This window comes from Mixophyes fleayi, chromosome 1, assembly GCF_038048845.1.
Source record: "Mixophyes fleayi isolate aMixFle1 chromosome 1, aMixFle1.hap1, whole genome shotgun sequence".
Classification (NCBI taxonomy): domain Eukaryota; kingdom Metazoa; phylum Chordata; class Amphibia; order Anura; family Limnodynastidae; genus Mixophyes; species Mixophyes fleayi.
The window spans coordinates 191,880,441-191,896,765 of NC_134402.1; the positions used below are offsets into that span (position 1 = coordinate 191,880,441).

Consider the following 16,325-nt stretch of genomic DNA (forward strand, 5'->3'; position numbering starts at 1 on the left):
AGACAAAGTGGGGTTCCTGGAGCTGCAGTATCAATGGCAGCAGAGAGTGTGGAGTTGTAAAAAGTGACAGCGGCGTTGAGGCATGATAGGGAAAAAATGGGAGCGAGGAGGGGTTAGCAAGGATGATGGGGGTCAATGTTGTTGATGGGATGCAGCGTGCCAGCTACTTTGGGTGGTAGGGGGACAAGGGGTAAAAAGAAGGTAAAGGAACAGAGATATTAGTCAGAGAGGGGAGAAGACAGAATTGGAGAATTTGGAAATGTCACAGAGATGGGAGAACACTAGGTCCAGAGTGACCATCGTGGTTGGTGGTGGGAATTCATCATCATCATCATCATCATCATTTATTTATATAGCGCCACTAATTCCGCAGCGCTGTACAGAGAACTCATTCACATCAGTCCCTGTCCCATTGGAGCTTACAGTCTAAATTCCCTAATATAGACATACACACACACACACACACACACACACACACACACACAGACAGAGAGGGAGAGACTAGGGTCAATTTGGATAGCAGCCAATTAACCTACCAGTATGTTTTTGGAGGAAACCCACGCAAACACAGGGAGAACATACAAACTTCACACATATAAGGCCATGGTCGGGAATCGAACTCATGACCCCAGTGCTGTGAGGCAGAAGTGCTAACCACTAGGCCATTGTGCTGCCCGGGAATTTGTCCATTGGGAGAGGCCATAGGAGGAAGTCAGAGTTAGGGGTTTAGATTCAGCGGTAATAATATGAGAAAATCACCGATAATAATAGTGGGGAAATTAGAAGATAGGGAATGGGAAAGCCAGGCAGCAAATTTATAAAGAAATTATGAGGAAAGGCCAAGAGGACTGTAGATGACAGCAACACAAAGGGGAGAAGAGGCAGAGGAGGTGAACTTCAAAGGAGGAGAAGGACAGAGATGGGTCAGAGGGGATAACACTGAAGGTGTAGCCAGGAGACAGTAGGACACCTACACCATCTCCTTGTCATTCCCACTAAGGGGAGTGTGGGAGAAGGAGAGACCCCCATGAAAAATTGCAGCAGGGAAAGCAGTGTCAGTGGGGGTGTTCCATGTTTCTGTAAGGGCCACAAGACCAAAGCAATGGGAGAGGAAGAGGTCTTGAATGGCAATGAGTTAATTGCAGACAGACCTTGCATTCCAGTGTGCGCAGGACATGGGAAGGTGTGTAAAAGGGTGGGTGGGAATAAGGTTGGCGGGATTCGATGTTCAGGGAGGGCTAGGTGATATGTGGTGGAGTTGGGAGTGACTGCGGATAGAGGTGATAGGCTTGGACATGTAGTATGGAGTAATGATCTGGGGACCCATGGGAGGTAGTGGGTGGATGTGTTGAATAGAGAGTAATAAGGTACAGGAGATGTAGTAAATAAAAATCGAGCAGAGTCATGAAATAGGAAAGTGGGCCAAAGAACAGTCTAAATCCATTTCAAATTCAGTTTCAACTCCTCATAATTGTGATGGCAGGCAAAGTTTTGAGGAGCCTTGAAAATGATTAGATAGAAGACTGAAACAGCTGTTGCAGGGGGAGGGAGTGATTGTTCGTACAGCAGGTTGATTAAAGATAGGGGATGTTGCAGGGAAATAAACTGACAGATAAAAACAAACTTTCTTGAGATGAGAAATAATTTCATTGAAAATATGGGACACTAACTCTAGATTTTCTACTCTCACTTCTCCTCTCATTCCAGTTCACCTATCCCCCTGGTTTTGATACTATCTCTTTTCACATTAAATTAAACAAGATTGGAATGCTGTTGGAAATGACTCTCTCCCCTTTCGATCAGCTCTATACCTAACATAATCATCTTCCAACAAATATAAAACATTTAAAAAATTCAGTGGGAAATGACATGGTGCCAAGGAGTGTCGTCACATTAAAGACAACATTGTTTAGAATATGTAATGAATACCATATCAGTCCAGCTGTTGGACCCAGTGAGTTTAAGTGTCGTTGCCATCTCTATTCTCCTTGGTGATAGCAGCTACCACTGAACATAGGAAACACATTTACTGGTTATTTTCCAGCAACAAGCATGGCACTAAAGAAAAACACCAGGTTACACACAGTTCCTCCAAACTGACAGATAACTACTAGCATGCCCGTGCCGCACAAAAACAAATATCTCCTCTAGAACCAGGAGAGGAAGGATGCTCCATTCTGATAAATGGTGTAGGACAGTTATGGTTGATATCAACTGTTTTAATATTCCTACAGTGACTGGTTATGTTTCGTCTCTCCACTCTCCGTTGTTTCTCTTCATTCCAACCGTACTATGCCACCAGTAATTGCACAGAAATGCCAGTTGCTAATGACTGCTTCATTATTGGAGATAGATAATGCTTCTGCCTAACAGTAGCCACAAGCACTTTCCCCACCAACAACTACAATTGCTATTCTTCTATCTTATATGCTGGTCATGGATATTGAAGGGGGGGACCACATTCTATATGTAGATCCACAATTGCAGCATCCAGCCCACACTATGAGTGCTGATGCTTAGATCATTTTTTTGGGGGAGGAAGAGGGAAGTATGTTCACACAAAAGTTTGTGTTGATGATCAGCAGCTTGTATCTTGCACCAGGGATCAAGCATCCACAACAGATACGCCTTGCTTACTTTTTCCTCACTGTAATATAAAATATAATGTGAATACATGTGAATTTTGAAGTCTACTCTTGTTTGCTGTGCCTATAGTTCTGCTGTTGGAGACAAGATTTTCACCTTGTCTTATGGCAGGAATAGTGCTGTGTTTTGGTCTATGGGTAAAAGCTTGGAACCGGTTTATATATGGGCAAGGGCTTAGTTTAAAATAAGACTAAACTTGCGATTCACGCTCAGTTCTAGCAACAACATTATATATATAATGGGGACAAGCGCTCAAATTCAGAAGTATAAAAAACACACACCCTATCACGAGCAGCACATAGAGAGACTCTCTCCCAAGGGCCCAATGCAATCCTATATTAAAATCCTATAGCACTCAGTGGCAGAACATATAACTTACACACATACAAGCTGCATATAACTTAACATATAACAGATGATGACATGTGGTTTCCCACATTAATGAAACGTCCACTGGGTGGATCTCAATTGCACCCATGCGCTTACTAACATACAGCACAAACCCCTTTAGGGTATTCTGATAGATTTTGTATATTATATGTGGGCTAAAAGCTGAATATAGCGTGGTCCATTAGATAAAAAGTACCGTTATAGACTCCAGGCTAGCTGATAATGTTATTCCGCACGATGAATCTGTCCTCCAAGGTCCATAAAAGATGTATCATCCATTAGAAGAGCTGTATTCCTGGATACAAATACAACCATCCGATGGTAAGCGCGGCTAGTGATCTCGATGTCCAATCAGAAGACCACAAGTAATGCTGGGTAATGTAGTTGGTGTATAATAGATCCTCCGGCAATGGACACTGATAGGACCACAACCACCGGCAGTGCCTTTCCAATATGTATACTGCACCAGATGGATTGATGTAGTCAGTTGTTGTGGATTGTTATGGAAGATCCGGTACTCCCGGCAGTTGTGTGAGGTCCCGGGTTTCAGCACCAAAATGTCAGGGCGACTTTCTGTATATCCTCTACAGATGCAAACAACTACCTGTTCTGCAGCTTTGACAACCTGCAGATGCTGATGTCTTAGGCTCTTTTGCTGCTTGTCCGGATCCTGGAATGTTGGGGCTCTGTGACACTCCAGGTGTTGTCAGTTTCACAACACCTGGAGTGTCACAGAGCCCTGAGAGGATATACAGAAAGTCGCCCTGACATTTTGGTGCTGAAACCCGGGACCTCACACAACTGCCGGGAGTACCTGATCTTCCATAACAATTCACAACAACTGACTACATCAATCCATCTGGTGCAGTATACATATTGGAAAGGCACTGCCGGTGGTTGTGGTCCTATCAGTGTCCAACGCCGGAGGATCTATTATACACAAACTACATTACCAAGCATTACTTGTGGTCTTCTGATTGGAAACCGAGATCACTAGCCGCGCTTACCATCGGGTGGTTGTATTTGTATCCAGGAATACAGCTCTTCTAATGGATGATACATCTTTTATGGACCTTGGAGGACAGATTCATCGTGTGGAATAACATTATCAGCTAGACTGGAGTCTATAACAGTACTTTTTATCCAATGGACCACGCTATATTCAGCTTTTAGCCCACATATAATATACAAAATCTATCAGAATACCCTAAAGGGGTTTGTGCTGTATGTTAGTAAGCGCATGGGTGCAATTGAGATCCACCCAGTGGATGTTTCATTAATGTGGGAAACCACATGTCATCATCTGTTATATGTTAAGTTATATGCAGCTTGTATGTGTGTAAGTTATATGCACTAGCAACAACATTAGTTTAATGATGATATTAACATTCTATTTTAATATGCCTATTTGTTTTTCTTTTCTCATAAAATGATAAAATTCTAATTTCTGCAACATATAAATTGGTCATGAATTTCCCTTTAAACATTTTTTATTATCAATGTTTGCAGCAGGCCTTCACATGAACATCTTTCATCAAAAAGAGTGAAGATGGCTCCTCCAGCTGAACCAAAGATAGCTATGCAGACATCTTTTAAATTTTCCTACTACTGCCACAATAAGCACTGCTGTAGTTTTACAGCATATGACGCTTTCTATGAAAATGAACTTAATTTGGAACACATTTTTTTAAATAAGGCAGCAACCATCATTCAGGCAAGATGGCGAGGATACAGCGCAAGGAAAATACTATGGCAGAAGTACAATGCAGCCATTACCATTCAGGATTATTGGAAGAGCCAGTATGCAAGAAAGAAGTTAGGCATACAGAACAAAACAGCTACTTTTCTCCAAAAGTGTTATAAAGGCTATAAAACCCAAAAAGACATTGTGGAGAGAAGACTTGAAAGTGCCAGGTATACACCATTGGTTGACCAGAGTTGCCACAGTACTTCAAGTAGTATCAAATCAAAATGCAAATGTCACTCCTTAGACCAGCCAAAAGATACCAAATCTGCTCCTGATATCCAACACCATGATAATGGCCACAGGGCACAAAAACAATTGCGTAACAAAGATATGTTATGTTTCAGAAGATACCAACCAGGGAAAGATTCATCTTCTTGTCGGCGTGTTCACATCAGTCCTGTTCCAGAACATTCTTTTGAAAACCAATTTAAATCTGGTGAGACATCTTCGGATGAATTCATGAATCATATCTGTTGTATGTCTGCTTCACCTTGTTTTACAGAATTGGAAATCATTGAACACGTTCAAACTAACATTTCAGATTGTCACAACAGTGATATCGCATGTATAGTCCAAGATAAAAATGTTTTTTCACCGTCAAGGTCGTATAAACCAGTTAAAAACCTTTATGATGCACATAGTTCTAGTAACTCTTTTCATTGCCAAAATATTGATGACTATGTGTTAGAGGGCATAGGGAGAGGTCCAACTAACAATATGTACAGCATAATAGAATCTTCAGCACATGAAACATGTTACTCTGGGATCAGTGAGACGACTGAAGATGCTCATATACATGGAAAAAAGAATGATGATGGTGTGTGTGAGAATACAGCTAGAAATTATACTCCATCCACGGATCCCAAAACCGTTAAGAAGATAATTAAGTATGACAATACATATGAACTAAGACCTGAAATGGCAAGAGAGAAATTGAAAGGTAGGACTAACTGTAAAGAACAAGAGTTTCTCTCAACAAAAGTACACGAAAAAACAGTAGACCAATGGCAAAATGATTTATACAAGATTATGGAGCCACAGAAAAGTACAAGCACAGATCAGAAATATAAAACTGATCAGTCAACAAACCAGAATGAGAAGTCCAATCAGACTGAAAAGAAGGAAAGGAGAAGGGAAAATCTAGGGTACACACAAGATGAACATAAAACCATTAAGTATTCCAATACATACTCAGACCAATATCAAGATATTAATTTTGAAACTAACTTTGTTCATACTGGTCCAAACTGTACTCCTAGGGGAAAAGAGGTTGAAACTGAGATGGCTTGGAATTCAGATAATTTGGAATTCACTACAACTGCATATCCTGCATGTGTTTGCCTTGACAATGCTGATGAGCATGTTTTCAGGACAAAGAAACATTACCAACAGATGATGTGGGCAGCTAGTCTTATCCAAACATACTGGAAGGGTTATAAAGTGAGGCAATGTCTGAAGCAACAGCATAGTGCATCTGTGAAAATCCAAGCCTTATACAAGGGTTATAGAACTCGTAAGTACCTGTCAGCAGTTGGGGTGCTGGATAAAGAGGACAATGAGGAAGACATAAAGGAAAATGATCACACTTGTAAATATCATGTGTTAAGTCCCTCTGTACATGTGTGTACAAGAGAAAAAAACATGAGAACCTCAAACTCAAGCCAACTCCAGCAGCAATTTTCCAAAACTGTTTTACGCATTACTTCTAAGAGAAGTTTCAGTGCTAAAGTTCAAATTTTTACAAGGAAAGTTATATAGTTAACCGGTAACATTAAGTGGCCACTTTGTTTTTGGCAAAGTTCTTCAGAACAGTTAGTGGTGATCCTTCCAACAGATCTGTCCTCTCAATGATGTGCCTAATAAACAATGTTCATGCAAGTAACGTTTAGGTATTGTTGAAAGTTATTTTCTGATGCAACATGTAGTGAAAAGATCACTAAACCATATATATATATGTATATGTTCAAAAGAGTTGCTAGAACCTACAACAGCATCCACCGTGTTCCTAGTGATAAAATGTGACAGTGTCGTTGCTGTGATGAGGTCTACCCATGTTGTGGCCACATACAATTGGAGTTATGCTACTGGTATAGTTAAAGACCCCAGGCATCTCATTGCACCATCTTCTACATGGCTAAACTCTCTATTAACACTCATGAAACACCAAAAATCATAGCTAGAACACATAACCATACCACACCTCAGTTCCTGGTTGGACCCTTTGTGATTGCCCACCTCAACAAATGGCATTGGTGGACTTAAACTGTAATTTCAATTTAAACAGAGAAAAAAAATAACTCAAAATGTTATTGTTTTAACATTGATAACAGACAATGTCCTGATTTGAAAATCACAAAATATTGCAATTTTTTTTTAAAAAAAAAGTTCAAACAAATTAAATAATGGATATTAATGTGCCTAGTAGATCTGTTAAAATAATAATGCATTATTTTATAATACATTTTCAATACTAAAAAAAGGTTTGATGAAAACAATGCTACTTTTTCTGAATTTCTACCTTCAGCCAGCAGAGAGAGCTCTGTTACAATGTCTGTGTACATAAGAATGAAAATGTTTGTATTTCCAAAGAGTGCTTTTCCACATACCCCAACCTCCTTTTGAAGCTTCCATTGAGCTTTATGAAAGGAACAAATTATATATCCTGTCTGAGAAAGTGAGTAATACGAAGGAAACAAATTAAACAAAGTCCAGTCTATATAATGAAATTGTTTTTAATTGTAATGTTTTTAGACCACAGTAGAGACGTTATTTCACGTGAGGTGGACAAGGGGTTCTTGTACATATAAAAATCAAGGTTCCATTTAAAACCTTTATTACATTTTAGTATAACTGTTTAATATTTGTATATTATTTGAGTATACATTATTTCTGGTCATTGATCTCATAGGGCCTGATTCATTAAGGAAAGTTAAGCAAAAGTAAGTAAGGTAAAACCATGTTGCATTGGAGGGTGAGGTAAATTTAAAATGTGATGGCAGATTTATTTTTGGAGTAGGGCACGTCCTAGGTCAACTTCAAATTTCAATGTACAAATTAGTATTTGTGTGCTACATGAAAAAACAGACTGCATTTTCCTTATGTGCAAAATAATAAATTAATTTGTATCCCTTGTATTGCAACATTGTCTAGCGCACTTGAGTAAAAAATTTTTTGGTTTGGGGGCTATTAATTGAATGTGGGACTGAGTTTGAGGAGCATGAGGTCTATTTATTAAATGTGAATATTAATTATTTAATGGTAGTGACGGTTGCGGGAAATAGGTATATTTATTATACATAAATACTATTAATTTATTTCTGGGGCTGTTTGGAGGCAGGGAAATAGGTTTATTTATTAAATGGGAATACTATTACTTTAAATGTTGGGGTTGGTTGGAGGGATATAGATCTATTTATTAAATGGGAATACTATTATTTTAATGTTGGGGCTTGAGGAAGGCCTAAGTATTATTCGTGGGTCCTATTCATTTAACACTGGGGCTTGTTTGCATTTTCTAAATGTGCCCATTTTTTTTTTCCAAATAGGACCCCAAACATTCCAGGATCCAGACAAGCTGCAACTAAAGAAACCAGCAGCCACAGGTGGTGAAAGTGACAAGAACAGGTAGGAGAGAGCAGGATAGTCTGTCATATATTCTGATTCTAGTAGGACAATCCCGATTTTTGGTGACTTTTCTGCCCAATCTAAGGGGCAGGTCAAGACTGTGTATTCTTTATATACTACACTATGGTGCTAGCTGTCCTTCGTGGGCTTACCACACCCCGATTTGGTAACGCCTCTCTAGTGACTGGCCACACCCCCTCTGGTGGGCCATTGTATTTCTCTTGTGGCCCTTCATACGCCAGTCCAACACTGTGTGTACCGGGTTACTGCTGACAACCCTGCCGGCATTAATTAGCACCAGCTCTTGCCAGCTAAAAGCTTCCCCATGCTTTTGCATGCAGAGCCTCTACCGCTGCAATATCCGTTCTGTTAATTCCAGGATTATCTGTAAAGGGAAGACTGAAAAGAATAATTTATTGATTAAATAAATTATGTTTGCTAGTGTGTATAGACCAGCTTGACTCCTTAAGCTGGGTACACACTACACTGTTTTCGTCCAATAATTGGCTCAAACAGCCGACATACCACCGCTCGTTCAAAAGTCGGGTCAGTGTGTACAGTTACACGATGGTCGAAAGTCTGCCCAAATGGACGATTCTCGCCTCATTTGGTTGGTCGTACCGTTTAATATTTTCGTTTCAATCTCGTTTCCGCTGTGTAGTGTGTATAATACTTCCTCGACCTGGGGGGCGTGTGTATGTAAATTTTTATGTCAATCACAGTCCCACGTGGTGCGGAATCAGTACATCACTATGTTTTGTATCGATGTATATTGCATCTGTCTGGCTGCAGACCATTACACTTGTGCAAAGCACGTGTGTTATTACCCTTTGCGTCTATGATCACAAAGTATTCATATTTACTCTTTATACACTTATACCTTTATAACCTATTAAAGTTATATTAACCTTTGTTAACTTATAATTGTGAAGTACCCAGAATAAACCACACAGTGTTCAAGCAACATTTTTATTGCAAGAAAAAGGTACAAAAATTTTAATACACACAGCTGTCAGAAAGATCCGCATGAGAAGTGAGCGCGCCCATACCAATCAGAGAGCTGAATACTGCAGAGTATTATTTTTAGTATTTAGTATTTTTAAAGGTGCTACTGGTTTGTGGCAGAACAGGTCTTGATGTCGCTTGGGTTTCTATTCGCTTTGATTTCTTTATCTACGAAACAAGGAAATAAAAAATGTTTTACCATTTAACTTATATATCTGTAATTTATATTCAACGACATAAATACTCTCATTTTCTCACCTTTCACACTGCTCGAGATCAGTTTATATTTATATTTTGGTCCCTGTGGCGAAATCGCAATAATAGCAGGCTTAACCTCCGTACATTCTGGAAAACAGGCACCATTTTGGTTATTATAACGGTACAGGTATGTGCCCAAAGCATTTACATGTCTACACATGTTCACTGAAATACCTTCGTGTTGAACTTCTTTAGTATATTTTTCTTGTTCAATTTTTCCTTGTTTGCTAACAGGTGTAACATTAGTGGTATCAGTGGTATCTAAACAGGCCTTCTCACCGTTAATTCTTCGTTCTGACATAAAAAATTAGGTTATAAATTAGCCTTTTACATTGCTTTATGTGACACTACATCTACACTACAGGTACACTACATCTGCTACTGACCTTTTTTAATGTCGTTATCATCCTGGTCCAGTACTTTGACCATCATCTCCACCTCTCTTGGGTTCATTGGATTTGCTCTTTGCTCTTCTTGAGTATCTCCATTCCCCACCTTAACTTTTCCAACATTTTTTGGCCCTTCCAGCACCATCTCTGACTCTATCTCCGTCCCCGTCTCTGTCTCCATAGCTGCAACCCCCACTGACACCTTCTCCTCACCCGCAACCCCCACTGACACCTTCTCCTCACCTTCTGACGCTCCTCGGCACCAAACAGGTTCCTCTGTCATTTTATACACTCAGACATGGGCGTTTGTTTTTGCTGTGGACCAATCAGCGATGATGCACGCCGAGAATGGAGCATTCCATTACATACGAAGGGGTTTTATTATTAGGAAATATTCAATGCATTCCACTTTAGCAGTTAAATTTTTTCTAAATTTAATGTATATTACTAAACTTCTATTTTATAGAAATGAAGGGAGTTAACTATAGCTAAAGCTCTGCCCCTTTATGCTAATTTCTTTGGTATCTCGTACATTTCCCGCAAATGTCGCTGCAGTGTGTACGAAATTGAAATCATTGTTCACGACAACATGGCTGTAAAAAGTCACTAAAGGGACGTCCGCTCCTCCCTTTATCGTCCTAAACAAGGCTAGTGTGTATGCAGTCCATGGACCGAGCGATCGGACCATCGGTCGCATGTAAAATCGCTCGGCATAAAAAGTTGGTCGAAATTTCTCTAGTGTGTACCCAGCTTTAGGGAACAAAGCAGTGGAAAGCAGCTCAAATCAACTGAACCCGAGTGCACAGAAAGCATCTGCAAATGACAATCCTCAATCATCTGCCCTGCACAATCAACAAACATTCAGATTAACAAAGAGAGTCTCCACAATAAAATGGGCAAATGTACTGTTGTTGACCATATAATTTAACTATGCACTGCTCTAACAAAGAGTTAAACAGTAGGTCTAACCTATTCTCAGGTTACACCTGTTCATATCCTTGCCACTAGGATACATAGACGTGGTGAGAAGGTACTTGTCAAACAGCTACCAGACTATAAACCTGTCTTTACCATGGCTGAGCCTCACAGTCTGTCCTCGCTGCTGCTTCTGTTCCTGCTGACGCTACATGTGCATTTACTACAAGGTAACACGTTTCTTGCTTGCTAATCAGCGTGTTCTATGCTGACAATTAGAAGAGTGTCAAATATGAGCTTCTGAATTTTCTGTAGAAAAGACAAAAGCATTTTACACAGTTGCAAGTTATAAATTATTTTTGGAGTACATTTATTATTTTGTATTTGTATTGATGCTTCTTCCATAAACTCCAGCAGTAGTGTTTTGTTTAATAATAACCTGTAACACTTATATCTATTTTTTAGACATGTCATAAAAAGTTTGCAAACAAGTTAAGACAGTTGGTGAACTGAAAAATATATTGATGTGTATCTGTACCGTTGTTATGCTGCTGTAAAAAGAACAATCATTCTAACAATTGAGGTCTTATAGTGCCTTATTTGTTTAGTTTATGTCTCAGCCAGAAGAGAAGGGGTTAATCCTGCATAGCATTGTAGTGTTATTGCTGCCTCGAGTGCTGAGCTTTTATTCGTGGCCTATGGCCTGTGAGTTTCTGCAGGTAAACTTGTCCTACAGGAAAAAACACCTACAGGGCAAGTCAGGGTTGGGACTCATTAATATGTCCTGGACGTCTGACAGATAAAAAGTGTAAATGTTATTTCATTATGAGGAACAACTTACTTTTTCAGATGGCAACTTTTAATGCAATTACGAAGAAGCTCTCCATAAACTTTGGGATGGATGTTCTATCAGAACAGTTTGCCACAAACATTAAACAAAATTATCTCTGCAACATATAATAGCATATTTATAAAATACATATATTGGCATTGCTTCACTATGTTGTCCCAAAGCTGATGATGTCCCAAATATGTGCATATTGTCTGTTATTTCATATTCCGGGTATAAAATCTGTATGGTACAAAAAGAGTATTTGTATGGTGAGACCTCACAAGGGGATTGCAGCACTGTCCAGCCTAGCACACAGTCACAATCATTTGCATGTAGTTACAATAGTCACTAATTGTACAACCAGTACTACTTGCTTGTGATTTTGGTGGTTCTGAATATTTCCAAGTATATATTCCCATTTTATCTACTGTTAAAGTCAAGTAACACCATCCTTTTCTGCAAAAAGCTTTGTAAAGTCCACCGCAAAAGAAAGAGCCTTTTGCCGGAGTTTACACCAGTATTTTGACTCTTCATCGCTTGTTAAAAAGACCCCTAAGAGTTTAGACAGTTGCACTTCTTTAGTTACCTACACTCAGTTTCTCTTTTCTTTTAATTAGTGTATAGTAACTAACCTGCTTGCACATTCTCCAAAACATATGGGGCCTGATTCATATTTGGACATAAGTCCGTTTACATGCCATATCTTGTGTGAAACAGACCTTACACCACTGAATGCAATTGCTTGCAATTCCTGACTGAACACAAATGACACTTACCACTGCCTACGACTTAAGTGACATGACTTAGTCTTTGTATTAAAAACGACACAGTCATTAACTAGCACAAAACATATGTATGCAAGTAATATTTACTATATAAATGCATTGTATGTACAAAAATATTTTAAAAGTCATATTTTTATTAATTATTATACTGTCAAGGGTTGTTTAATTTTATAAATACAATTTTTTCTCACCCTTTAGTGAACTGACGTTTGTTCGTATACTGCTGTCTGTTGTGTGTATCTACAAACAGCAAATTGCATTTAGGCAGAATGTACTTACACACAGATTCAAATGGATGCAAGTTTCGTGCTCATTTCTAAAAATTTCTAAAAATTGTGTTAGAATGTGTGTAGAACAACCTTGCCTAAAGCTGGTTTTGCTCAGTTGTATCTGTTAAACATGTTAATATTTATACAATGTTTCTCTCCTAGTCCACAGCTGTTTTTCTGATTGCCCATAACACATTCTGTAATAAATAGATGAGAGCCACTTGCTACATTTGCTCTCTCTCTGTCTCTCTTTCTCTCTCTCTCTCTCTCTCTCTCTCTCTCTCTTTCTCTCTCTCTCTCTCTCTCTCTCTATATATATATATATATATACGTATATATGTATATGTATAAGAGAAGCACAAATGGTCTAAAATGATTTGTTTGAGTTCATACAGCTTACCGTCACGAAGTTAACTTTCCTCAGAATGTTGCAGCCAATAGCAGCACAGGGGAGGGGTTGCTCTCACTGCTATAGCTCCTGAATCCTAGGAGTGGTCTTGTGTGTGGAGTTGTGTTGCTGGCACCCACCCACCCTGCTGTTGAGGTCAAGTTCATGTTTTCCGGTTTGGTGGCCTTTGGGTAGGAGAGCAGCTCAGTCAGCAACCAGAGAGCATATGGTGCTTGTTACCTGTTTATGTAAGCCATACTCCTTTTGAATATGCGAGGAGGATCTATTGGCCTGCTGAGCGGTCGCAGGCCATCGTCGAGTCATGAAAGGTAGTAGACACTTTAGTACACTTTAGCACCGGCCAATAGATAAGGTATAACCCGGGTTGGTGGATAGAGGTTTAACCTTTTCCACCTTTATTGGTTTTGCTATTGTGGCTGACTGCCCTGCTCTCGCCGCCACCTTTAGTTTTCATATTTAGTCCTTCCTCTTTAATAAACTCCTCTTTTCCAACCTTAATTACTTGTCGCGTGGTTATTGGTTTACTATTATGGTATAAGATAAGTTGTGTTAGGGGTGTGTATGAACATCAATGATATGCATTTTAAAATATATATATATATATATATATATATATATATATATATATAAATATATATATATATATATGTGTGTATATATATGTGTGTATAAATAAATATATATATATATATATATATGTGCATATATATATATATATATATATATATATATATATATATATATATATATATATATATATATATATATATATATGTGACAAAGACATGTGAATAGTGTTTCAGAAGAGATATGTTAGTCCCAGATTTTTGACCTACATGTTTTAAAAACCCCAAGGAGATTGCTCTGTGTGGGGGAATGAGCTTCCCTAAGGGTGTGTTCATTTTAAGAAGAAGTTGGTAAGGGTCCCTGGGGTGTACATGGAGAAAGGAGAGTGGGATCCATTTACAAAGCCTGGTCAAGGTCTTCTGTTCTGCCAGTCTGACAGCAGGTTGTTTAATGGTTGCATCTGTGAGAGGTATTTAAAAGGATGTCAGTTTTATCAGCCTGAGTCTCTGCTCTGCGTGGGGAAAGGGGCTGTAGGGGCTCTGTAGGAGATAGCTTGATATCTATTGTGAGTAAACCTTATGTGCTGGAACTTCTTAAGTTTTGTTTAGTTTCATAGTTAAGAGTGACATGTATTTAGTTAGTGCCGGACAGATAAGGTGTATCTTTTGAAATTTTCTTTATTTGTTTTCAGTTTAATAAAACTGTCTGCGTGCAGTTGTACCAAAACCTTGGACTTGTGTGACTTCTCTGCTGCTGTACACTACCATCTACCCCATGAGATAGCAGCTGTTCTCCTAACCCTAACAGCAAAATGCATTTCTTAGATGGCAGTAGCAACAATGTTATCTGCATCAATTATAAGGTAGAAAATTTCTTTAAATAATGCATTACAGACTTGAATCACTTTCAAATTATATATTTCTCAAGTGGTTCAAATATAAGAAAAGAGGCTGGAACAAGTTCCTGTAATAAATTCTATGTAGGAACAAATGTGTAGCACCACCAAGAAGTGCCGTTTTGGAAGTAAACAGTCAAATTAAATCTACTTTTGAGAATGTATCTGGTTTATAAGGCTACATAGTCTTACAGGCCTTTTTTGCATTAATTTAACAGTTTTAAAAATGCATATCAAATGCAAAAGAATATAGGTATTCTGGGTGTATTTACCTGCAGTAAACACAACAAATCTAACGATGCATTCTGGAAAATGGAAAACAAATATAATGCAACACTAATAAAAAAGCTAGGGTGTATGAACCCTTAGTATACAATATATCATTAATTAACTGGTACGGTTACAAACTCCAGATGATGCTTTCTAAGTGTTGAAAATGTTGCTGAGCATGATTAGTGCTGTATGTCTGGAAGGTTCGTTTTATATCTACACAATATTTACAGAAAGTAGTAATTTAACCGTATCACTGCCATCAGCATGGAATCTAGTGTTCTCAGCTTTAGTGAGCCGGGAGGCACCAACTCACATGTAAATAGCTATCAGGTATCGTTTGGAAACCTAATTACTACCTGGAAAGTGGTTTCATAGAGATTACTTTCCCCGTGCATCATGGTTTCACTTTGGGAACATGCAAGAAACTCTAGTGACATTATCACCTGTAAGACCCAGATCAAGGTTCTCCCCCTGCACCGAATGTTAGAGCATCTGTTGACATGGGATGTCGCTGATAGGGTGTAATAGGTGTATGAGCAATCATATGGTTCTGCAAGTTAACACAGGGACAAATTCATAACAAAAAATAACGTGCACATTTTTTTTAGAGACTAATAAAGTTTAAAATGAAAAAGTGGGGGGAAAAAACATGGACCAACCCTCCAATAAGTTATATATATATAATTATGATAATTTAGCAGCAACGGCCTATGTTTGGCAAGCTTAATATAGATGACCATTAAAATAGCCCCCTTTGCTTATGGTTTCAGGGGCAAACGCAGGATTTTTAAGGGGGTGTTTCCAAATGGTTGAATTCGGAACAAAGCAAAATAAAACATAAAAAAATCATTCCTACCACCCACTAAAATACTATACATTAAAACAATCTAAACCCTTCATTAAAATGAGTATTGACACTCCGTATTTAAACTAGCAATGATACCGCACATCACAATAGCATTTCTAACGCACATTAAAAAAATGAACAACCACAAAAATAAACAAAAAACATTGATACCATGACACAAGTTTGGACTATATTACATACATATATGCAAAACATACTAGTAAGTTAATTGGCAGCTACCACATTGACCCTAGTCTGTCTCTCTCTGTTTGTGTGTATGTTAGAGAATTTAGACTGTAAGCTCCAACGGGGCAGGGACTGATGTGAGTTCTCTGTACAGCGCTGCGGAATTGATTACGCTATATAAATATTTGATGATAACCAATATGTTATAGGATCCACTATTTTAGCCTGCTACGTAAAGCTTGAAAAAAAATATACCTTACAGTCACAGTAAGCCAAGTCAGTCTAGTT

The 16,325-nt window shown here is 38.6% G+C and overlaps 1 protein-coding gene across 3 annotated transcripts in view; it reads left to right on the top strand.

Annotated features, from left to right (window-relative positions):
- Positions 1-11,071: 11,071 nt before the first annotated feature.
- Positions 11,072-16,325, top strand: part of CIST1 (colon, intestine and stomach enriched 1) — a 97,659-nt gene continuing 92,405 nt past the window's right edge. The window contains exon 1 of one of the 3 annotated variants that reach the window (XM_075189915.1): positions 11,072-11,204. In XM_075189915.1, the coding sequence (XP_075046016.1) occupies positions 11,132-11,204 (73 nt within the window). In that variant the 5' untranslated portion in view covers positions 11,072-11,131. The remainder of the gene's footprint in view (positions 11,205-16,325) is intronic. The other 2 variants (XM_075189923.1, XM_075189932.1) reach the window with 2 other exon arrangements.